The 26,229-nt window shown below is 43.2% G+C and overlaps 1 protein-coding gene across 1 annotated transcript; it reads right to left on the bottom strand.

Annotated features, from left to right (window-relative positions):
* Positions 1-19: 19 nt before the first annotated feature.
* On the bottom strand, positions 20-20,138 carry col28a1b (collagen, type XXVIII, alpha 1b). The gene is made up of 36 exons (XM_031576818.1): positions 19,592-20,138; positions 19,424-19,486; positions 15,810-15,931; positions 14,832-15,397; positions 13,847-13,867; positions 13,623-13,688; positions 13,394-13,447; positions 13,124-13,168; positions 12,960-12,986; positions 12,224-12,268; positions 12,083-12,127; positions 10,885-10,938; positions 9,831-9,899; positions 9,551-9,619; positions 8,743-8,811; positions 8,564-8,632; positions 7,853-7,921; positions 7,620-7,688; positions 7,304-7,372; positions 6,968-7,039; positions 6,684-6,752; positions 6,444-6,515; positions 6,189-6,257; positions 5,884-5,952; positions 5,451-5,519; positions 5,221-5,289; positions 4,971-5,039; positions 4,619-4,687; positions 4,316-4,384; positions 3,965-4,045; positions 3,507-3,542; positions 3,349-3,385; positions 2,496-3,050; positions 1,976-2,154; positions 1,290-1,527; positions 20-1,098 (listed from the first exon to the last, which is right to left on the bottom strand). The coding sequence occupies exons 3-36, from the start codon at positions 15,904-15,906 to the stop codon at positions 926-928; spliced, it is 3,498 nt and encodes a 1,165-aa protein (XP_031432678.1). The 5' UTR covers positions 15,907-15,931; positions 19,424-19,486; positions 19,592-20,138; the 3' UTR covers positions 20-925.
* Positions 20,139-26,229: the final 6,091 nt, after the last annotated feature.

Below are 26,229 nucleotides of genomic sequence, written 5' to 3'. Positions count from 1 at the left end.
TTTTTTTTTTATTCAACCCTTTTTTTTTTTTTTTTATTCAAACATTTATTTCATGTTGTACAGAGTTTACAACATCCTCATTAGATAAAGCTGTTAAACTGAAATACAGTACATTTGTTTCATGTCCATGTTAATAGTTTAGCACTGTGATACATACAGGCTATGCCATTCTGGAACACAGCAGAATGTTATGAGTTGTTGAATGTTGAAGATTATTGCGAGAGAGCATTGGGACAAGCAGTTGAGAACAGGCATATCTTGTATTATGCTCATCTTTGAGCATCCACATTCTGGTCCCACCCTGAGCTGTAGAAGGCCCACCGTATGTAAGTATGCATGTATGCACTGTATGTAAAAACAAGTCTGTCCAAGCAGATGAGCGAGAGTAAAGTTCTCGAAGGCCTGAGCAAAATCTCAATACTACACATTCTGCAGATTGTAAAGGCACGTGTGATATTGATATGCAGCATTTTGTGTCTGTGGCAAATGAATATAGCTTGCATAAGCCCGCCACATGAATAAGAAGGGTTGAATACAGACTGCATAAGCCTGCTACATGAATAAGAAGTGTTGTTCCACGTAGTTGGACCCGTTCACTGGATATATAAAAGGCTATGGAATACAATTCTTTCTTCATAGTGTAAGCTGGACTTTCTTGGAGTGATTTTGGAAATTAAAATTGTAGCACCATTTCCTATGGATACGGAAAAATACTGTATTTCCATATATAGATTGATCAGTGTCAAGTTTTTTATATTTTGAGGTACTTATAAAATTCCTATGTTCTGAGTACTTAAAGCAAGTTGGATATATGTAAATATCTTATGACATACAGTACATGCTTTCCAATACGTTTTTGTTCTGAGGCGATGCACTATGTAATAGTACTGCACAAGTATATTTCACTGTCTCCTGTGACAAAGGGCTACTCTCCCACACAGGCCTTCCTACAGCTCTTTTCAGACTCAAACTGGTTCCTGTTGCCTCCACATCCTCCATACCAGAACCGCGCACATGCATTGGCATTGCGGTCGTAGTACCATTTGACCACATAGTCCCGACATGAACCTGGTTCCAGAACATCTTTGCATTTTTCATCTGGGGGAAAAAAAGCATGAGGGAAATCACTTGCCAGCTGGATTTAAGTCTGGCAAAAAAAAATATTTTGAATTAAAATTACACTCCAGTTGAAAGATTGTTGGTTTCCCTCATACCCTTATTTACGAAAAATATAGGGACAAATATTCATAGTTCATGAATATGTTTGTATAAAGAAAATTATAGCCTACCTTGTATAAAGCTGCTCGGTACTATGATGGAAGTTTGTGGGCTTGGTACTGGAGGAGGCTGAGTCTGTGTGGGCATCCTGTGCCTAGGTCTATGGGAATGCCAGTCCACATCCTCAGGGGGATGGTAAGGGACGAGTGGGAACACTCCGTTATACCACCAGGACTTCCCACCGTCCACTCTGCTGGTAACGTCTATGGCGGGTCTTGATGGACCTACATGCTCCCCAGGAGATCCCGGCTGAAAGTCAGATTTACACAGCATCAGTAGTCTGCAAAAGTATCAGTCAGTAGTTAACAGTATCAGTAGTTTGCATAAGATCTTGAAAGTAGCAGCAGCAGCTCATTTCTAACATGTCATGTTCAGCCCAAATAATTAGATCTATTATTTATCCCAAGGGGTTGAAATGGATATAATGGAGAGGTTGTTCTAGCTAGGTTGTTCTGATTCATGAGTCTGTATATACGATACGGTCTCATGGAACATCTCTGATTCATCTTGTAATTTCAGAGGTGCCTCAATGACAGCTAGATGGGGGTATTGGCCAGCCCTTTCACTCCAGGCCCCGTGCCAAGGATGACTCAGACCATGCAACTACTGGGAATAAAGCTGCGATCCCACTCCATTGCTGAGGGCAGTGCTGCCTCTCCAAAGACCCGTAGCAGCCTAACACGTTTAACGATGATACCATCATGTGCGTCCTCCTGTGGTCTCCGGTAAACGTGGGAGTGTCCGTCCTCTCGGGCAGTTCCCGGGCGTCTGCCCATGGGGTGCGAGTGCCAGGGGTGAGATGGGAGCCTGGGAGGCGGCTGAACAGGGCTCCTTCATTAGTCTCGCAGATGTGCTTCAGCAGCTGTCGCTCCAGAACTGGATGAGTCACGAGAAACACACAGAACAACACGCTGAAGAACTGGACGTTCCCCACGTAAACAACACAACTTTCCAACAGCATTCTTCTGTGCTGGATCGGACGCAACACAAAATCCTTTTCAGGATAATATCCCACTACTCACACAATATCCCACTTGCACTCTATAAAAATAGGGTGTGTAGCTCAGTTTTTACTTCTGTTTTACTTTAAAATACATTAGTAAAGATATTCAGTTTGCCAGAGAACTACCTTTACTTGCCAAAACTTAATATGACTGTTCTGTTACTATGATGTTAATCAGATATATAAACTTTTTCGAGTGTATCAAAATGCATACCTGGTAGTGTGGCAAAGTCACTTATCACATGAACATGCTCGTCGTCTGGGTCGGAGGCCATGGTGTTGAGCTCCTGCTTGAAGTCTCCGAAGAACGGGTCACTCTGGTTGACCACCCCGATGACGAACATCTCGATGCCGGACGAGTGGGCCTCCCTGACGGCATCCTCCAGCTTCACCTGGTCACGGGTGTCCGTCTGTCCGTCCGTGATCACCACGGCGATCTTCCGCACGCCCGGTCTGGCGGCCCGGAACAGCTCATTGGCCTTGCGGAGGGCGCTGCCCGTGTACGTGCCCTCGCCCATGTAGATCATGCGGCGCACGGCGGATTTGACGTTGTCGCGCATCGCCTGCTGGGCGAGGTCCACCACCACCACGTTGATGTGGCTGTAGAGCACCACGCCGACGCGGGTCACGTCGGCACTCACGGACACGCGGTCGATCAGGCCGTTCACAAAGTCCTTGACCACATCGAAGTTTTCCGGGCCCACGCTCTCGGAGCTGTCGATCACGAAGACGAGTTCCAGCGGGTTCACTCTGCACTTCACCCCACAGCCTAGGACACGTGGAGGCCTCAGATGAAGAATTAGGTGCCATAATACATGGATAATACTTAGAGCCATAGTCATACAAAATCACTCTACATTTACTGGCAAGCACTTTTGCCAAAACCCCAAACTCTGGCATAGATGCATTCAAGAATCAGAGACTGCAGTAAAAAGCACAACTTTTAAGAACATAAAAAAAGAAGATCCAGTATTGAAGTTTGATGATGGATTCTCAAATGAATGGATCAGGTTTTGTGATGTACAGTATAGTTTTATGTCAGTGACGTTCAGTGTGTTAAAACATACCACATATTGATCGGACAATTTCAATGACCTCTTCTCTCTATTGGATATAAATTGGAATAGATTTGTGAAGCAATTATATCACCATGGTCAACAAATATTAACATATAACTCTACAAATGCCCATGGGCCATATTAGTGAGAGGTTTGGATTCACTCACTGTCAGACCAGGCTCTCCTTTTGGTCCTCCTCTACCCTAGAATTCAAGAAACATATTTTTTTTACATTTTTTTTAGTCATTTAGCAGACGCTTTTATCCAAAGCGACTTACAAGGATGTATACACATTTTACATTTTTTACACTGATGGCACACTGCACATCAGGAGCAATTAGGGGTTCAGTGTCTTGCTCAAGGACGCTTCGACAGGGAATCGAACTAGCAACCTTCTGATTACTAACCGACTTCTCTACCTCCTGTACCACTGTCGCCACATATCTTGGCTTCAGACACAGACGGATCCTCACACTGCAGTCAACAGATCAACGCTAACTCCATTATGCTCTCTTGCATGGATAAAGCAATATGAGAATTATCTGTGCATTTTGGCGTCCTCCTCTATGATGAAGACATGAAGCAGATGAAGATGAAGAGATGAAGCAAGAGATGTGATGCATACCACTGGTCCTTCCGCCCCGGGCTCTCCGTGTCCTCCTCCGTCCCCTTTCTTGCCCTTCTCCCCAGCGAAGCCTCTGTCCCCCTACAGGCTCATAATAAACATCACAGTGTTTGCACAATGGGATTGACATACATCCATTACCAGACCTGACCAACCTTGGTGTGGTGTGTGCAGGATGGGATTGACATACATCCATAACCAGACATGACTATTGAAAATTGAAAGCCTTTATTGTCATTGTATTTGCATACAATGGAATTTGGAGCGCTGCTCCTGTTGGTGCCACGAGGGACAACCTTGGTGTGGTGTGTGTGCAGGTTGGTCACCTGGGCTTTGTCTGACATGTCCTACCTTAACACCTGTGAGTCCTTCTCCTGGAGGACCTCTAGGGCCTGGCACCCCTTGGTAGCCTCCATCACCCTGGAGTGAAAAGGAAAACACACAAGGTCAACACCTATTTGTGCTTAGAAAGGTCAACACCTATTCGTGCTTAGAAAGGTCAACACCTATTCGTGCTTAGAAAGCAAAATGGTAGTGTGACACAATACTTCATATTGCCCAACTGTTACATTATGGCATTAGCAAGCAACTTCAAGGCCAAGAAGATAACATTAAACAAAGCATGAAGACTCTATTTCTGAACAGGAACTTGACCTTTGGTCCTTGGATGCCTTCCCCTGGTGGGCCCTGTGGACCTGGTGGGCCTACCGGACCCATGGGTCCCTAAGAGGAAAGGATCAGAGCACTTCACTCAATGTATTTTACACAATATCACACAATACTCACAATATACTTTACATTCCTAATTGAAGAACTTTCTCTTCTCTGGCTTAAGAGAAATAATGTTATAGGAGTAAAACAGAAGAAGAAATACTGCTAATATAGGATCTCCCTGGATTGTCCAAGGCTTTGCTAAAAAAGTCCTGTCAAATGACTAAATATAACTTCCAAGGCTTTAAACTATGTGAGATGTCAGGGATGAAATGCTAATAGCGTAGCTTCTCACCTTGGGCCCCATCTCTCCAATGCCTGTTGCCCCGGGAAACCCAGGCAGTCCTGTGGCGCCCCGGTCTCCCTGAGGGATAAAAAAAAAAATATATATATATTACTTCCTGTGCTTTATTTGTATGCCAATTAAAAAATGCATTTTGTTAATTTATTCTCACATTATCTTCTAAAAGCTATTGATTCAAATGACGTGTGCTGCACTGAGGTCTCAGTAGCCTATATTATTGTGAGCGGTACAGCTGACTTGCCTTTGGCCCTGGTAAACCTTGTCCCTCAGGACCAGGTTCTCCTATTGATCCTTGTTCTCCCGGAGCCCCCTAAGTAGGACAAAAGGTTGATTTACCATTTCAAGAGCTTGAATACATTTGTATTTTATTTAGTTAAAATAATTTCCAATAGCAGAAGGAATAGTATTAGTAATAGTAGAATTTGTAGTTGTAGTAGTAGTGGTGCTCATTTTCAAAATGGTTGCAATTACCTGTGGGCCAGGATAACCCTGCCCTTTGACCCCAGGATAACCAGGAGGGCCATGTCCTCCGCGGTCACCCTATAACAGGAACAACACGTTGGGAATCATGTCATCTCAACACAGGGAAAGCTCAGTGTTTTCATTTGGAAGGATGGATGGGGGGGGGGGGGGGGGGGGGGGGGGGGGGGGGGGGGGGGGGGGGGGGTGAATGAACAGATGAACAGATGGATGGACGGACTGATAGATGGATGGATGGATGGATGGATGAATGGATGGATGGACGGACAGATGGACGGACGAATGGATGGATTGATGAATAGATAAATGGATGGATGGATGGATGGATGGATGGATGAATGGATGGATGGATGGATGAATGGATGGATGGATGAATGGATGGAGGGACGGACGGACAGACAGACGGATGTGCTCTCTTGCTTACCTTTGGGCCTGCAATACCAATGCCTGGTTCCCCCACTGAGCCTTCAGGACCGGCTGGACCAGCGTCTCCCTGGAGTTGTGAAGACAAGTGAAGCGTGTTGTAACATGCTGTGCATCAGATGGACTGATACTGGTCATCGCTAGAGGCCTGGTTTGATAATTGCTGTGTCAAACTAAAATATAAATGGAGGACACCTGAGCTTTTCTATACAGTATGTCCTTCCTTCCAAAATCTGCCAGGCCGTGAAACAAACCTTGAACTGATACAAATCAACCAGGCACTAACGAAGCACCACCAGTGTGTACCTTTGCTCCTGGTATACCCCTCCCTGGTGGTCCAATGCTACCTGGTGGCCCAGGAGACCCAGGGCTTCCCTAGTCAGATATGAACAAACATCATTAGTAACGTGCCTTATCAGAACAACTGTCAAATAAATCTAATCACTTTTTAAATTGACTGTTGCTATTGTATGGACAATATGGATATTTTTCTCTGTGTCAGTGGAAATGACTGACAATCTCGCAATTTTCGGTTAATAACACAGTCAATGTGGTTCTCACCTTTGGTCCTGAAGGTCCATGGGTACCTCCTCCTCCAGGCAAGCCTCGGCCACCTCTGTCCCCGCGGTCACCCTGCAGGGACAGCAAGTTTGTACAGGACGAGCAGGGCAGACGTTTTATTTCAGTGCCTATGGGTTTTGTTTTTCTATGTACATATACGAGTATTTTCATTATTTTCCTCAGCTTGGAAAAAAAGACAAAAACAATAACTGATTGTAAATAGACTGACATGCAGTGTACCTTCACTCCAGGTGAGCCCTTTCCAGGTGGTCCATCCTGCCCTCGGGGCCCAGGTGAGCCTGTATCTCCCTGACATCGAACATGAGAAAACATAATTCATTCAAGACCCACACTATTCATAATACAGCAAAGTACCAGTGTGAAATGGACGATAAAACATAATGCTTAATAACTGTGTTCAATATGAATTGAGTATGGCCCTTCTCGACTGTCAGTGATATGGGTAAACAGATGATTCCACCCTTCCCAACATTCCCACATGACAACATTCCCAGAATTCCCACCTTTGGTCCTGAGGTTCCATCATCTCCAGGGATTCCAGAAGCTCCAGCCAGCCCTGGTAGACCAGCCTCCCCCTGGACAACAAACATTAAAGACTTCAGATCCAGATTTACAGATCTGCGTGCCAGCTGATTCATTAATGCATCCCATGAGAAAAGAACAGTGCTGCATATCATACGAGCTTTTCAAACTGATGCTGCAGCTCTGCCAACAGTCTCTCGAATGGGAAAACTGTGTTTCCCACAAAATAATGTGAATGTAAAACATATATATATTTATATGACATTAACACGTGAAATGTTCTGTTTTCTGTGAGAATATGACAGATGAAAGGGTACCTTTGGCCCTTGATTCCCAACGCTCCGCTCTCCAGGGAGTCCAGGCTCACCAGGGAAACCTTGGTTTCCCTGACAACAGACATGAAAAGAATTTGGGACATCACAGCCATACCACACACAAAAATGTGACTGATGTGATTGTCTGAGTAAAATATGAAATGAACGTCAAGTGTTTGTGAACAGCAAACACACACTAGACACCACACAAATGAGTACATATGTGACAGACTTCATCAAGAAGCAAAGCCACAGCTAAATCCCCTAAAACCAATCCACGAAGATTACAGGATCGTATGTTTGTTTACAGCAGTCTTACCTTTGGCCCCATCATCCCCAGGCCCGGCTGGCCTCTCGGACCCGGTGGACCTAATGGCCCCTGGCCCCCCTGATTGGGAAAGGACAACAGGATGATAACAATGGGAACTGGACGTCTTCATGGTCACATATACTGTGAACATACCTCATTTATTGTTCATAACACATCTACTAATCCTGACATATCTTTGCTCAAATGTGCCTGATACTCTTGACAAGTGTATTATGTCAAACCTTGTCTCCTTGGATTCCCACTCCAAGTTCTCCCACTGGTCCTTGCTCACCTGGTGGTCCGAGATCTCCCTACAGGGAACATAATCCACTACCTTCATAACAGACTGGAAATACACCGCAATTACACTAGACCTGTATGTTTGTGAGCTCATTGTGTCCTGCACAAGAAACTGGGAGTTTCCCATCAATGGTACACCAACAAAGGATTAGCATGAGACCTTCTAGACCATCTTGTAATATCAACACAGTCTACATAGCACAGTCTACATAGCACAGTCTACATAGCACAGTCTACATGGCACAGTCTACATAGCACAGTCTACATGGCACAGTCTACATAGCACAGTCTACCTAGCACAGTCTACATAGCACAGTCTACATAGCACAGTCTGCATAGCACAGTCTACATATCACAGTCTACATAACACAGTCTACATAGCACATTCCTGGAAGTTAAGCCTCAAATCTTACAGAAGGTGATGCACCTGTTCTACTGACTATTGGTCAGTATCTAAGTTAAGAAATGTGTCGCATAACATTCCTTTTCATTTAATTTCATTTCCATTGTTCATAACACATTCTATGGCATATTGCCCCCGCCCCATGCTTCCATTGAGAGTTCTATTCATATAGGACTGAGTATAACTGATGTCCCATGCTTCTATTGAGAGTTCTATTAATATAGGACTGAGTATAACTGATGTACTCTACCTTATCACCTCTGCTCCCAAGTCCAGGTGGACCACGCCCACCCTTGGGCCCTTCGTAACCTCTTTCACCCTGTGACATTGAGGAATGACGGGTGTGAGTGGCCGTGAGTGAGTGGTGTGATACCTGCACTTAAGTGAATATCATGTCATTGTCATTTTGGAGGTCTGCGTCCAACTCACCTTGGGTCCAGGTAGACCCTCACCTGGAACGCCTTGAATCCCCTGTGAGCCGGTTAACCCTGGAGGACCCTTCAAACAGACACACATATTCACGCCTTCTTCAGAAGGTGTGTCAAAACTGAAAGTAGTCACATTTTTTTTTTGTTTTATGTTATTTTCATGCAAAGAAACCTCTACTGCCAAAACGGTTGCAAAAGCACTCCATGAGAGGAATAACCCTTGGGGGTTATAGAGTGCTTTAGTACCCCATGAGAGGAAGAACCCTTGGGGGTTATAGAGTGCTTTAGTACCCCATGAGAGGGAGAACCCTTGGGGGTTATAGAGTGCTTTAGTACCCCATGAGAGGAAGAACCCTTGGGGGTTATAGAGTGCTTTAGTACCCCATGAGAGGAAGAACCTTTGGGGGTTATAGAGTGCTTTAGTACCCCATGAGAGGAAGAACCCTTGGGGGTTATAGAGTGCTTTAGTACCCCATGAGAGGAAGAACCCTTGGGAGCTGGAGATATTTTAAATATACAAATACATGAAACAGGTAACAATGCAGTACTGCTCTTTGCAAGAACACCCAAATTAATTCTGAATGTTAAGTAATTCAATATTTTTAATAAAATACATATAATAATTCACAGAGCACTGTTGCATTAGTTTTCGTTTTCAGAGAAGGTCTGGCGTTACCAGTGGTTCAATGGTTCAAACCTGTAAATCTATATTACAAATATTTTATTGTACTATTGTTGTGCAAGAGACCTTCTAGTGGGAATTGCACTCATGTAATATGTGAAAGGGCAAGTGTGTTGTTTTATCTTACTGATTGACCGGGCTGTCCGACCCCTACAAGACCTGCAGGTCCTGGTCTTCCATGGTTGCCTTTGTCTCCCTGAAAGACACCACGGAATAAAATGGAAGCCCTCACACAACATCACATAATCGAGACATTACGTGCGGCATGAGGCTCACATCCAAATGATGAATGATGAATGAATGATGACTACTGTAAATGATAAATGTCATATAATCATCGCAATGTGTAACTGTAATGACAGATTGAGTATATATGATACTGTAAATAACAATAGCTATCTCCCGACCTTATGACCTGGGAATCCTACGCCAATGTCTCCATGTGGCCCAGAAGCTCCAACAGGTCCCCGATCTCCCTGGAATTAGATAAAGAGACCACACATTGGACAGAATCATTATATATTATATATAAATTCTTCATTATATATTTTTATTAATGTGCTGTAATTTCTTTAAATACATTGATATTACTGTATGTAATATTCTGCTGTACATACAAAATGCAATAACAATTCAAATGTTACTCTAATAAAAGGGTTCCAAATTGGCATCGTGGGAATGAGTGGGTGGCCTTTTGAGAAATATAGTGATTTTTTTTTCTTCTAGTTCAATGTCGTGGTTTCACTGTGCCTGTCATTGTTCAAAAGTTATAACACTGTGATCAAAGCAGCCCTTGTTCAGCCATACAAACTGCCCCACAAAAATATGACATTCAAATTGAGATGGCTCCATTTTGAAAAGGTCAACACATAAGTATTCTGGAAGCCCAGGCAGTGGGACAGCAGGGATGCTATGGACATGTTATTCCCACTTTATGTGCGTGTGTGTGTGTGTGTGTGTGTGTGTGTGTGTGTGTGTGTGTGTGTGTGTGTCTGAGAGAGAGAGAGAGAGAGAGAGTGTGTGTGTGTGTTTGTGAGTGCGTGTGTGAGAGTGTGTGTGTGAGAGTGCGTGTGTGAGAGTGCGTGTGTGAGAGAGTGTGTGTGTGTGTGTGTGTGAGAGAGAGAGAGAGAGTGTGTGTGTGTATGTGTGTGAGTGCGTGTGTGAGAGTGCGTGTGTGAGAGTATGTGTGTGAGAGTGTGTGTGTGAGTGTGTGTGTGTGAGAGTGTGTGTGTGTGAGTGTGTGAGAGAGAGAGAGAGTGTGTGTGTGTGTGTGTGTGTGTGTGAGTGAGTGCGTGTGTGAGAGTGCGTGTGTGAGAGTATGTGTGTGAGAGTGTGTGTGTGAGTGCGTGTGTGTGTGTGTGTGTGTGTGTGTGTGTGTGTGTGTGTGTGTGTGTGTGTGTGTGTGTGTGGAGGGGCGGGGGGCACTTTGACAGTCTGCTGGCTGAAGTTCAGCACTCTTACTTTGGGCCCGGGAAGTCCCTCTGGACCGTGGTCCCCTGGAGGGCCTAAGTGACCCTGAAATACAAACGAAAAAAAACATCACATCTTACCTTGTAAGTAACATGTCCTCAAACACAGTTAGTAAAACAAAATAGATGTGAACCACTTAAGTGCTGTAAATCACTGATGGATGATTAGGGTGAATAAACAAACCAAGCATAACACGACATAACATGACTGAAATTACCATAAAATAAAATAAATGATACAATAAAACAATAAAATGTGCCTCCAATGAACTGTGCACTTTACTGTGATCTACAGCCAACACACCCTTCTTCAGTATTTGCCTCTTTTGTCTGATATTGGCAGCTCATCAAGGTCTTTTTCCCTCACTAGTGAAGGCAAAGGCAAAGGAATCCTATTGTTATGGTCTTTCTATCATCTGAACAGATTGTATTCGGTCCTTATTCAACTCAAAGAACTTCTAAGAAACAGTACATCCATGGGGTTGCTACAGCAGTCATAGTCGTAGTCGTAGTCGTAGTGGTGGTGGTGTTAGTAGTAATAATAGCAGTGGATGCAGTAGTAGTAGTACTACCTAGTAACCCTAGGGGTGGTAGTAGGGGTAGGGTGCCTCTAAACTCTCGACAGCCAATCACAGCAAAACAGTCACTGTCACCATGCCAATGCTGGAGGGCAGAGTTGAGCTGGGAGACTCTGTGCCTGGGCTAATCCTTCTGCACAAAGTCCACTCCTGAAAAAGAATAATATCCTGCAAGGCTGGATTCACTGCTTTAGATACACATGTTAGCCTCCGGATTAGGCTTAATCCCTAATTCACATTCCATAAGTGCATGGGTGGGGAAAAAGACACAGCGCAATATACATTTTCGGTTTTGGGCGAGGTCCTCTTGTTTTGATTGTTGCAATCAACGTTGCAATCAAGATGATGTAATCAGTGTTTTTTTATACGTCTATCTTCCTCGCATACTTATGACATTTATATTAGCATTCTGTTCATGATATTAACAGCTGATACTGATGATATAAACGTGAATCAAAACAAAACATTCCAAATACATTTCCCTGATTAAAAATAATGTACTCCCTAATCTACAGATTATTATTTACTATCCCAATATTTATATAATCCTCCTAAATAATTATAAAAGTGATTAACCTCTTAAACATACATTTGACAACATATATACTCTACCTGCTCTCCTTTAAATCCTCGCGACCCAGACCGCCCCGCCAGTCCCTTTAAAAACAATGGCATGGTTCAATTAGTCTCCGCACAACTGGCCAAAGGCTACATATGGGTTGTGTACAGAGGTGCGTGGTGGAGAGGCCTTACCACGTCTCCTTTTACCCCAGGGGCTCCGCAGTCCCCTCGCTCACCCTGCAACACATTTACATTTAGTCATTTAGCAGATGCTTTTGTCCAAAGTGACGTACAAGGGAGAGAACAGTCAAGCTATGAGCAATAGAACTTGGTGTAACAATAAATACTACTTTACATAAGAAATATAAAAAACGAAATAGAAAAGAAAAAGAAGTGCAGGAATGTAACTGCTGTAATTGCAAGTTAAGCACTAGTCGAAGTGCCAGTTAGGACGGGAGGTGCTCTCGGAAGAGTTGGGTCTTCAAAAGCTTCCTAAAAGGTAGAGAGGGACGCCCCTGCTCTGGTAGTGCTAGGCAGTTCATTCCATCAACGTGGAACTACAAATGAGAATAGTCTGGACTGCCGTACTTGCACAGACGGCAGTGCCAAACGACGCTCACTAGAAGAGCGCAGCATCCTGGGTGTAACATTTGCCCTTACAAGAGCACAGTTCAGATGAAGTGATCTCATTAGTGTGAATGATCTGGCATGGCATCACTACTGGGTGTCCACTATGGACGGGATCAGTGGCTGCGCTATGTATGGTTACATAGGCTAAAATGGTCTAAATGGATTTGCTATTGTAGAGTAAACAATTATGATAAGCTTATTGAATGGTGGTTATTGTTGGATGTTGAAAGTCAAGATGGGTTAAACTGATGGATACCTGAGGAAAACCACATTGATGTTGTTATCTAAGAAACATTACCTTGTCACCTTTGAAACCGGATCTCCCCTGTTGATGATACGGAAACAAAATCAAAGCACAAATTAAGGATGAAATCTCAAAGACTTACTGTATACTAAAAATAGTCCATGAAAGCCTGAAAAAAATTGGCATTGGCATCCAGTGACTTTTTAATCACAGTTTACCTCAGTACCATCAGTACCAGGACGGCCATCCACACCAGGCTCTCCCTTGACATAGGAGATTTACAAGTATCAGACACTGATCAATTCACATGCAAACATATTAACTCCATCAATAACACAATATACAACGTAACCCTATCATCCATTCTTGCATTCACATGTAGATCAACCAACAAGTCAAGGAATCAATCAATCAATCAATCAATCATCTAAATAATAATAATCAACCAGCCAATCAATAAATCAATCTGTCCAACTATGTACTCTTACCATTGACCCTTTTGAACCAGCAGGTCCATCATATCCAGCGTCTCCCTTTTTACCCTAAATTTAGAAGGAAATTAACAACAAACTGATTTACAAAAACTTCATTCATTATCATTGTTTAATGATTAATCATTCTCAACTGGATTTACATCATGTCTTTTACAAAGGCACAGAGAAACGCAGAATATAAGTAAAGTGCATGTTTTGTTGAACTCTTGGGATGTGAACTCACTGGACTTCCTGGTAGGCCTCTGTCTCCCTTCTCACAGTCGCACGCTAGTGGCTGTGCCTTGGGACACTAACGTGTCAAGAGATAATAAAGTGAATTAAAAGTTAAAGTTACAGTTATGTTAAAGTTAGAACCTCAAACTTCCTGTAGGTATGTAAAAAGATTGTAGTTTGATGGTAGTTAAACACAGATGCAGTGACATTATATATAAACTGTGTAATACTTACACCCTCCTTCGCAATGGCGCTCTGGGAAAACAAAAATGGACAAGACGCTGGTAAGTATGCCTACACAGAATCTAAGAATACACAGAAATCCAGCAAGGACACAGAGAACGAACTCTTCCCTACTTCTCTTCTCTCAGGCAACCGGCTATCAGTAAAGACTCTCTGTTTCGAATGGAAATGGGAAAAATGTAATGCAGTTCAGTTTGTACTGCAACACAGCCCTCACTATTGTGTGTCAGTAGACAGGGCTTAACCTCCAGGGCACCCTCCACCACTTCTGTGAACATGTGGAAAATCCTCTGCGGCGGGATTTAATTCAAGCATTGACAAGTGACCTTCCCCTAAGGACACGGCTGAGATTTACACGAATTTTGTTCCATACAGCAGACAGACACATAGCCATGGGGATTTTTTCTTTATGTGTGTTACTATTGTGGAGTTATTTGCCATATGAATTTCCCAGTATAAATCTTTTATACTTTCCTGTTAGTGCCTCATCATCAACCCAGAGTAGTCCTAGACTATAGAACGGCACTTCTGATCTGCCTAAATAGCTAAAATGATGTGTGTAATTATATGATTTTGTTATTTGTGACTAAACATGAAAAGTTAAAGTTAGATTTTCACGAGAAACACTAGCTGTCCAAACATCAGGCCTTCAAAGGAGAGTCCGAACAAGCTAGGCAACCAAGCACTGTATTTTAGGATAGGGGCGTGGGCAAAGTCCTTTAATATCTCCAACAGATGAGAAGTGACTGGATGAAGGCAGGCCAAGTATCCCCACAAGGTACCACGCAGCCATGGCACTCATCTTTGTTTCGCTTGGTTTCAGTCTTTTGACCCTGCTGTGATACTACCACCACCCCAGCCAAGATTTTAGCCCTGGCTGTCAAAGAGTAACAGCCCCAAAGCCAGGAATCCCCAGCAGCACCCTGCTAGTGATGGGGGTAATGTCAAATTAGAGTGCAGATAGGGTCATACTTACAATCTCTTTGAGAAGCGTCTCCTCCAGGTTTGCATCTGTGAGGGAATGGACATACATCTGGGCCGGAGAGCTGGCCATGGAGCGTAGCTTGGCGCTGCTTTGACTCTGCCTGGCCTGGTCTGAAAGGCCAATGGCAAAGAGCTTGATGCCATTGCTCTTGGCTTCAGCAGTCGCTGCGATCACGTTCGGGTTCCTGGGGTGGTCCGAACCGTCCGTCATAAGCAGCGCCACTCTCATGCTCTCCGGCGTGGTTTCCTGGGTGAAGAGTTGCGTGGCGTTGGTGATGGCGTAGGTGGTGTAGGTGCCCTGGCCGATGTAGCTCATGCTGGCGACGCTACGCAGGAACTGCTCGAGGTTCTGCCAGTCGGAGAAGCGCTGGTCGATGAACACAGTGCTGCTGTACTGGATGACGGCCAGGCGGGCGTCCAGTTCCCAGCCGCCCAGCTGCAGCTGCGTGACCCTGCGGCTGAACGCGTCCACAAAGGCCTTCTGCCTGCCGAACAGGAGGAGCTTGGCGCTCTCGGAGCTGTCCAAGATAAACGCCAGCTCCAGGGGACACACTTGACCTGCCGGGAGATTTAATGTGGGAAAACGACCCCCATGGGAGGTGAGAAAATTCAAAGACTCCACTACTGTATGTTGTGGTCTAGCGGGAATGCGAGTGACCACACACTAATAAAGCGCCTTTGAGTACCTAGAAAAAGCGCTATATAAAATGAAAGTATTATTATTATTATTATTACTAACAATAGCAGTCTAGTGGACATCCCACTGTGGTCCAGTGGCTACACACAGCTAGTGAAGTGCCCTCCCAAGACTACACAAATATGTTCCAATAACTACAAAGACTCTCAACTGCCATAGGAAGGGGATGAATAACTAGGATCAAAGAAGTATCTACAAGTGTACATCTTAGATTTGCCATTGAAATGAAGGTGTGCAAATACAGGTATGATATTTTAAGAAGTGCAGCCTTACCCCTGTCTTTGCCCCTCGGTCCCGCCGGTCTTCTTTGGCCTCCCGTCTCAGGTGCAAGCCCCAGTAGGACGAGGCAGAGCAGCAGGACTTTACCCATGCTGCCTTATATCACACGGCCTAGCCTTGGACACAGCAATATGAATACTGATGGGTTTCCTTGCCACTGAGAGACCCACATAAGGGAGAACTATTGAAAACTGCTTTCAGAAAAATCATATGAAAACAGCATCAAGAAAATGATCTATGAATCTACTACAACTGAATATAAAAACAATACTAACAACAGTACACATATCAGTGATATTTGCTACTAAGAATATACAGCGGGTAAAATAAGTATTGAACACTTATTTTCTCAGTAAATATATTTCCAAAGATGCTATTGACCACCAGATGTAGGTAACAACCCAAGTAATCCATACAATGAAACCAAAACAAATAAGTTCAGAAATTAAGTTATGTGTAATAATGTGAAATGACACAGGGAAAATGTATTGAACACATGAAGAAAGGGAGGTGCAAAAAGGCATGGAAAGCCAAGACAAAGGCTGAAATCTACCAGTAATTAGAAAGCAATCCAGCCCCTTGTCAGTGAGAAATTAATATCAGCTGGTTCAGTCCCAACTGATGGCCTATAAAAAAGGTGTCTCATTACCAAGGTGTCACACAAGAAACATCTCATGATGGGAAAAAGCAAAGAGCTCTCTCAAGACCTTCACAATCTTAATGTTGCAAAACATACTGATGGCATTGGTAACGAACGCATTTCTAAACCTCTAAATGTTCATTACTTAATTTCTGAACATATTTCACGTCAATAGCATCTTTGGAAATATATATTTTATCGCTATGCACAAAAAAGTTGCGTAAACGCTGGTGAAATGTGCATTTCTACGCCATGTAGAGTTTATGCGAATCAGCAATGCGAAACAGATGTGATATAAAACACACATCACTTCATTTCAATTAAAGACCTACCTATGATTGTGGATATATATTTATTATTATCACCACTCACACATCTTATAAGGTGAACGTATACTAAAATAAAGCACCTGCACCCTGAGTTTGCCTAAAACCACCCATCCACTATTTATCTCTCTATTAATAGTTTTTGTAAGGTCACATTGATATCAATCTCGCTGTTTGCCAAGAGGACTATAGATAGTGCTCATGGTGACTAAAATTAGTGCAAATTAATGCAAATAAATTGTGGAATTGTCCACGAAAGCAAAATCTGCTTGAACTTTTGTGGACTTCTGAGCTGACACTGACACCTACGAATGTTTAAGCAGCCTTGGCTTTCATGGACAGAATGTGTTCGGTAACCTGTTCACTAAGAGAGTATTGGACCAAAGCCTTTTCTCGCACATCATACTTAAAGGAATAAAAGTAGCCAACTGCTGACAGTGACGTAATATATTCATGAGAGAACAATTTTTAAAAACTTGGTCAAGGAGTCACCCCTGTAGAAGGTTATTTATTTATTTTTTTCCATTAAAACCCACAACTTTCAAGCATTTCTAGACACTGGCCACTCACCTAGTCTTTTCTCTCATACAGGCTGCCATTTACTGTAACTAGGTTACAATGAGTTCCTTCCGAGGCCATTAGAAAAGCCAGAGAATAATCATTTCCATAATAATAATTTGATCAGGTTTACAATCTGAAATTATATAGGTATTCCTTCACACTACCAAGGGATTCTGTACTAATTCTGAAGGCCCTGGGAGGCAAAGCTTAGTTGAAACGCTCCATTAAGAACAATACCTAACCACACTAACCACTGCCTCGTGGTTTTCTCATGGAGAGGAAAGCCTATTTACTACTGAATAATGTATATGTATATAACACAAATAACAGTCCAGTAACTGTACAAGTGTTTCTATTTACAACCAGCAATACTCAGTGTGCCCACATGTGATTATAAGGCGTGGTAGCCTACGCAAGTGGCCTACACTGTTGTGAGCATTTATACTTGTGTGATGGTCTGTCTGTGTACAAAAATAAGCAACTTGCTAGCGAAGTAAATACCAGTCATAGTGATGTGACTGGTTTATCAGCACACCCCTAAACGTCTGGTACAGTTGTTGCGATCTGAGCCATATTGCTGGCCGCTGTTTACTTCGCTAGCAAGCTGCCTACTTTGTTAGCTTGCTAACGTAAGGTAATGTGCTAACATTAGATAGGTGGCTGGAGATGCCTCGCAAGTCACCTCGGATGTATTTTTTGGTTACAATAACGTGTTATCCGATCCGTTTATCCAATTTATTCTGCATTGAATCAATGCAGTAGGTATAGCCATAGCCTTCTACCCTATGCCATAGTAGTCCATCGGTTCCCAAACTGGGGTACACGTACCCCCAGGGGTACGCAAAGTGGTTCAGGGGGTACGCGGGGAGAACATTTTATTTGCGTTTTCAAAGTGAAAAAGCCCATTACATTTTCAAACTGAGCTATAAATAGACATGAAATCTTAAATAGTCCGAATAGGCAAGTCGCATTGCCAGAAATACTCATGTATACCCATATTCAGCTAAATAATTACACTGCCAAAAATAGCTACAGGTAGGTTAGTGACCTACCCTGACAGTTTGAAGTGTTATAGGCTGAATATATGCGCGGGGGGAGGGGGCGTGGCAGCGGCGGTTAGTGACCTACCCTGACAGTTTCAAGTGTTATACGCTGAATATGTGCGCGGGGGGAGGGGGCGTGGCAGCGGTTACAAACATGGAAAAAAAACGGGGGGGTACGTAGCTGGAGATTGAATGTCTGAAGAGGTACATGACTGTAAAAAGTTAGGGAACCACTGCGGCATAGTCTGACATGCACCTCCCCAAAAATGTGACTACACATTGTGGCAATGCAGACTGCAACAACTGTGATTGGTCTGCATGCCTGACGTTTGGGGGGTGTTGATAAACCAATCACTCTGCTGACTGCAGTTTACTTTGCTGGTGTACTCTCCACTTTGTGGGTAGTTTGCTTGCTAATGTAAGATAATTGCTGGCAAATGTCTTGCAAATCACCTAAAACTTATTTTGGGGTTTCAGATTTTACAGTGTCTATTTCTAAGTAACGTTATGTAAGCAAATGTAAGCAAAAAAAAGGCAAACAAATGACATTATAAACACAGCCGTCTATGCAGTTTAGTTTGCTATCTATTTATTTTTGCATTTACTCACAGCAGCATAGTTCACTTGAGTAGGCTTGTGTGTGGGCTCTACATAAAGCCTACATACAACCATAAATCAGCCTTTAAAGCGCAGAGTAATATGCTGTACTTCAGAAGAATACATCAGCCTTTACTCTCCAAGAGCGTGTTTCTGATCAATGGAGAAAACTGTTGTGAAATGGCTCATAACAATCTCTGACTTTTAAAATGTCACGCAGGGTTATTTGACGTAGCCTTACTGTAACTTGCTGCATCTTAAAATCAGCATAATGAAGTTTGAATACAAAACCATCGTTTTAAAAGATGAGTCAGTCCTGAGCTTGAAAACACATCAAATGACTAAAACATTAGTATAGACTGCCACACTTTCATGTGAATAGTGAAGCGGAGTCATTTCAGACATTAAAAGTTGAATGAACATATTCATAGTTTTTTTTACCTTTCAATAATCGAATTCCCAAATCTGTCAGCCTAGGTGAAAGTAATTTATGTCTTCAGCGGACTAAAATACAGAAATAGGCTGAATATGAGTATATAGAATATGAGTATATGTATATGAGTATATAAATTATGAGTTGAAAGTAAGTTAAAGATGTAAATTGCTTACCTTTGCTCTCATTAAAACAAAGTTGTAACTCATGTAGAAGTCTGTGCGTACTGTTGCTGCTCCGTAACAGGTTTTTGTCCGCTGATTCTCCACGAAGAGGAATTATCGTCCCAAGGGGATGGCGCGCTTTCGGACGGTCGGCAGACTACCACCCTAACTCCACGAACTATAATTAGATCGATCTCTCTCGACAGCCATGATATTACTCATTATAAAGGTGAAAAAAATGACTACATACCTTTTTAGCTTGCACATTTTAACTTCCAAAATATTTTAGTTTGCATGCTAATAATACCATTGGCTACAATAGGATGCGCTCTTGCAGCAATAGCCGATAGTGTGAAAACAGATGTAGTTTCGAGTTTGGCCCCTTAAATTAAATGAACAGATTTGATCTGCACGTGACTCACCTAGAAAAAGAACCTTGAAGTGTTGTGGCTGTTACTGCTTGGAGATTATTTGGATATCATGCATGGGACAGGCAGACTAGCCTACTTTCCATTCCATCTTAAAGGACGCCTACGAATTTGAAAACCATTCATGGTCCCCATTGAGTACTTTGGTGGAATTGCTCAACATTGTTTCCTGTGGAATCATAAATCCACCCACCTGGAGTAACCCAAGTAAGTAATGAACCAAAACATGCGGCTTGATTGAAGCTGCCTAAAATAAGCACATTTCAAAATGCTCTGTACTCAGCAAAAACATATTTTCTCCGAGCAGGCTGTGGTAGGCCCTACGCACAGCTGAGTTTTGGCGGAGTTTTGGCACCTGTGATGTACCGATGAATCACAGTTGTACGACGTTCCAACACATTTGTAATCTGTAGGCCTATCGGAAACCTGTTGTTTCTTTCGACAGCAGCAGAGGGCGATGTAGACTATGGTATGGAACATTCCATAGAAAAGCGTAATTCTGAAATATTTAATGAACGTGCGTTTCTATAGACTGATGCATGGACTACTTGAATAGACTAGGCTACTTGTGTAGACCATAGACTACAAATGTTAGTCTACCATATGTGACTGAGAGACCGTTATTATCATTATTATTATTATTAGTAGTAGTAGTAGTAGCCTAGTAGTAGTAGTAGTAGTAGTATCTATTATTATTATTATTTATTAAATTATTAAATATGTAGCGAATAATTTTCTATCGCCACACTGTAACTTTGTTTAAGCGTCTCTGATAAAAAAAACGGTGCTCCTGAGACCAATGATCATGAATTTCAATATGTCCCCATTAAATCTGTTAGCAGCAGCATTTTCCGGATTGAACATTTCTGAACTCTATGACCTCTAATATGAACAGAACTGCGAGTGCCCACAACAACCACGAGGGGGCAGCAGCGCTCAGATAAGCAGAAAGGATTTTGTCTTCGAAAGGAGGTGGACTTTACGTGGGAAAGGAGAGTAAAGGTAAACAGGATGAAGGTCATACGTTGAATGTGTGTGATGAACTTGACATTGTCACTGTACACGACACGACACGGCACATGACAAGTTTCTTCTGTCACCCTCCTTAACTATATATCTGTCATTTGTGTACTAAACTATATAACTAAAATTCTATTCCAGTGTTAATCTCTTCATGCACCCATTTTCTTGGAACTAGTTGAATAACAGAACGTTTTATCATATATGTTGTTCATAAAATTACAGTGTGAACAATATGTAACAAGGTATTCCACTTGTTCATGTCTGCATTTTTCTAAGGTAATACATTATATTAATATTATAGCAGCTGCATACATATTTAACATGTGTTCACCTGTAGTGTTAGCATATTATAACCAAATTGAAAGGGGCAGATAGCATTTGACAGCACTCACCTTCATCTGCAACACTTGACATATTTTGGTCTCTACACCAATAAGCAGCGAAATATAACCTCATAGTCCTTCACCTCTGATATACAGTACATCTGTGCCCAGTAATTACATTGCCTTTGCACATCCCCTTCGCATCTTGTTTTGGTGGAAAGGATCAGGTATAATATTAGGTGTGATTCCAGCCATTGATCAACAGCCTTGTCTTCCATGACTATCCATGTGGGGCTGTTTTTGAATGGCCTGCCTCTACCCTACATCATGAGAATCGCTTGTGGTTTTTGAACAGCAGTTCTATTTTCAGTTTATTTGCACTGACGTCAGTCAGTTAAACTCGTAACACAAGGCAAGGCTGTGATGGACCTATTTTTTGCTGCCAGAACTACCCTGAGTAGTCTTATTGCTCTATCTGTGAACTGTTATAAGCACTTGTGAACTGCTATAAGCACATGAAAACTACATCTGCACTTGATTTGATGGTTTATTGGAACCAACCGCCACATTAAAGATGCAATGCACCACAGTGATCATAGTTTGTGCTAATTAACATCACTGGACGCCATCACACACACACACGCGCGCACACACACACACACACACACACACACACACACACACACACACACACACACACACACACACACACACACACACACACACAGAATGTTTTCCTTGCATTTGCAATAAGAGAATGTTGAGGCTGTTTTTGGTCCTGGCATACTATAATGGCATACTATAATGTTATCCAGGCAAAACGCCGGTGGCCAAGCTTTTGTATGGGCAGAGCTGGGATTTGAGTCTGAATGCAAACCAGCACGACACCTGAAAAGGAAAAGTGTGCTCTCACTCTCGCTTTCTCTCTATTTCTCTCTATCTTTCTCTCTCTCTCTCTCTCTCTCTCTCTCTCTCTCACTCTCTTTTTCTCTCTGTCTCTCTACCTTTCTGCTGACTTCTTTCACAGATGTCTTATTTAGCATGGCAGGGGGGGGCTTATAGTACTGCATGGTGCATCTCAGGAGAGAGCTCCATCTCATTACCCTTATCAGGTAGAAAGAGGTGTGTGTGTGTGTGTGTGTGTGTGTGTGCATGTTTGTGTGTGTGCGTGTGTGTGTGTGTGTGTGTGTGTGTTCATGTGTGTGCGTGCGAGCGTGTGTGTGTGTGTGTGATTCTCACATTTTTAGGGTAAAGATGTGTGTGAGGTACGTGTGTGTGTGTGTGTGTGTGTGTGTGTGTGTGTGTGTGTGTGTGTGTTAACTCACGGTGTTGTGTCAGATTCGAGACTGGGGTTTGATGCCTATGTGGTTTGCTGTACAGTCTCCTTGCTGGTTCCATAGTCCCATCATTCTAAATGCTGTAATTTTTAACTCACAAACAACTGATAATTAGATTATTTTGAATCCCAAGCTTATTATTTCATTACTGTCATGGAATATTCCCCAGTGGCTCATCAATCTAGCCCTGCGTTTGTCCACACATCTTTCAAGTGCTTCTTTTCAATTTGGTCTTTTCATTGGGAAACTCTGACTGTATTCCACCGTGCCAACTCCAGCACCAGGGCCATATTGTTGGGCTTGGCTGCCACTCGCTCTCCTGTGTCAGTTTTATTGGAAAGCTTTTTTCTCTGTGTGGTGTGGTGTGTGTGTGTGTGTGTGTGTGCGCACGTTTTATGTGCAAGTGTGATAATGCCCTGATTGTATTAGGCCTCCACTAACTGGGAGGGGCTCATGACGGAGACAGATGGTGTACTACTTGCCCCCCCCACACACACATCCACACACCCACACACACACACACACACACACACACACACACACACACACACACACACACACACACACACACACACACACTCCACCACCACCCCCACAAACCTGGCACGTTCCCTCAGATCCCCCACAGCTTGGCAACGCCCTGTCCCTATCACACCTCCGCCATGGCCGCGCTCCCCGTCTTTATCAGGCTGCAGGGAGCCCCAACTTTATCAGAGAGCCGGCGGAGCAGCCCCTGTGACAGGGTGGGCGATGCAGCCAGGCAACCAGCGTCGCCACGGTGACGTCCTGCATCCGCTGCCTCCGTGACTCATTGGTTCTTATTGAGTTTGAGTAAATTATACATTATGCCTTTGGTTTAAGGACTTTTGAGGTTCAGGGGGTGAGATTGAAAAAAATTGCAAAATCGTATTGCTAGGTTGGGCAATCAGGGAATGAATTCGCCTTAATTGGCTATGATTGATGACTTCTCATGTAATTGTCATTTGTGTCAGAAGTTTATTCTTAATTTTTTTAAATATTATTACCATGCCAGGCTAAGTAACTGGAGCTTGATATTTTTATGTGTGTATGTGTTTGTCTGTGTGTGTGAGTGTGTGTGTGTTTGTGTCTGTGTGTCTGTGTGTCTGTGTGTAGGTGAGCACAATCCTGTTCGTTAGCGTGAGTGTGTAAGTGTGTTTGTGCGTGTCTCTGTGTATGTCTCTGTGCACGTAAGTGCATGCCTGCATGTATCTGTTTGGATTATCGCTCGTACCCCTTCCCACACACGTACGCATGTTCTCCATGTCTGCACTCACTGTCTCTTCGGCAGAAAGATCCACAGCCATAAATTACTCACACAAAAAAAGCCAAGTGGCTGGACGGTGCACAAGGTGAAGGGAGAAGAAAGGACAAACCCAGCCTGTGGAACGTGTGTGTGTGTGTGTGTGTGTGTGTGTGTGTGTGTGTGTGTGTGTGTGTGTGTGTGCGCGCGTTGCCAGGAGCCTCTACATGATGAGCTCACCGTCCCTGGGTGGAGCCGTCCCCCCCTATCAATCGCCAACATATCTGGACTGCTGTAGTAATGATGTCATCACCAGCCACTCGCACTCTACGCTGCTCACAATCGGTTGCAGCTGATTGGCTGAGACACGCGTAGGGGAAGCTGAAGGGGGTTGGTTGTTGATGTAGAGGTTGCAGGCGCCTCAGGAAATGCCTGGGCTATCTTAATCAATTACAGTGAAGGAGATGGTTCAAACGAGTGTTTATGGCTTGTGGTTGAGATCCAGAGAGTTTTTTTTTTGCGCATTGCTGCTGCTGCTGCTGCTGCTGTAGGTCTTCTGGTGATGAGAGCCGCATTCAGAAGCCTGTGCCTTTTATCTGGGTGCTACTGTGGGCTCAGACTCAGACGCAGACACAGAGCTGCTGTGTGAGCTGGAGGCTGCCAGCACTGCGTGGAACAGCAGCACAGCTAGCAAGGATTCCCCCCTGGGAATGACAACAGACAATGCTGCTGGCTTGTGGTGTGCGTGTGCATGTGTGTGTGTGTGTGTGTGTGTGTGTGTGAGAGTGTTTGTGTGTGTGTGGTGCGTGTGTATATGTATGTGTTTCTGTCTGATAGTGTTGTTTTTTCCCCGCATGTTTATATTTGCATGTTTATGCACTCAGTTTTAACAGCCGCAGTCTATCTAGCTATTAAGAGCAACATTTCTGTCTTGATGCCCTTGTGAATGGTGCATTTAGAAGAGCACATCAGGAAAAAAGAAAGTATTTTCCAATCAGTAGATTACCTCATATGAGATAAAAAAAAAAATGTAGACCATTTTTATGATTGCAGGTTTGGCGCAGTGAATCTACTTTAATGTGGCTTCTATATAGAGATGGATGTGGGGATTTGGGATGACAAAAGGTTCTTCTTAGTGATGGGGAGCAGTGCCAAGTAATTATCCAATAGAAGGGCTTGGGTCTTCTGGGAGAATGGATGTGATTGGCTCCCTGGTTTTGTCTAGAAATGGTAGGATGTAAACCACTATGTAAGGCTTCAGTCTCACATCAATACACACTCCGCTGCCTTCCACTACCAAACTATTGCAGCGATACTCTGTAAATATATGGAATATGTACGTATGTAAATGTAAATATATAGAAAATGTACGTATGTAAATATATATAATATGTACATACGTAAATGTAAATATATAGAATATATACATATGTAAATGTAAATATATATAATACGTACATATGTAAATGTAAATACATGTAATATATGTATTTAGGAGCGCTTATTTATGAGTGTGAATTTTAGAGGTGTAGTTCACCAAAACATCAGAGTGGTCTCACACCACCGTCCTCTCCAAACATCTCCCACTGCCGGAGGAAAGCCGTGCGATTGGGAATACTAAATATATCCCCTACGAGTGTTTTGTGTGAATGTTTTGATATGTGTGTTAAGAGATGTGTGAGGAGACGTGTTAGTGCAGGTTTAGTACACCAATGCAGCCACATGGTTTCATGGTACCATCTCCTCTAAATGGATGAGGAACACAATACATGCAGAAACGGTAGTCACATCCTATTAGTGTGTACTGAAGTATCCATGTGTATCAGTGTGTACATAAGTATGCAAGTATATTAATGTGCACCAAAGTATTTAAGTATGCATGCATCTGATAGTGTTTGATGAGGGGTAGCTCCTGGTTTAGCACACTGACACTGCCTTGTTCATACCCCATCGACTGATCCACACTGTAAGATGCAGTGCACTTAGGACCTATGAAGTATTTACCGTCAGATTATAGATGCTGTATGCTTTAGATAACACGAGGAAGAGAGTTTACAGTGGTTTTGCACACAGAGGCCGTGGGGTGTTCCTGTAGCAGTGCAGTCCTCACAGGCAGGACGGAGGAAGGGAAGGGAAGGGAAGGGAAGGGAAGGGAAAGCTCCGGTGACGGCAGGGCTGTACCTGCTGCTGCAGTTACACACTCCGCCAAGTCTCTGACATGCCGGCTCCTCTGGGAGCCTCAGCTCAGCGGAGCAGGAGAATAACGAAGCCACCCCTG

This window comes from Clupea harengus, chromosome 11 (assembly GCF_900700415.2).
Source record: "Clupea harengus chromosome 11, Ch_v2.0.2, whole genome shotgun sequence".
In the NCBI taxonomy this organism is placed as follows: domain Eukaryota; kingdom Metazoa; phylum Chordata; class Actinopteri; order Clupeiformes; family Clupeidae; genus Clupea; species Clupea harengus.
Note: the sequence above shows the minus strand (reverse complement) of the source record. Positions and strands in the feature narration are given on the sequence as shown.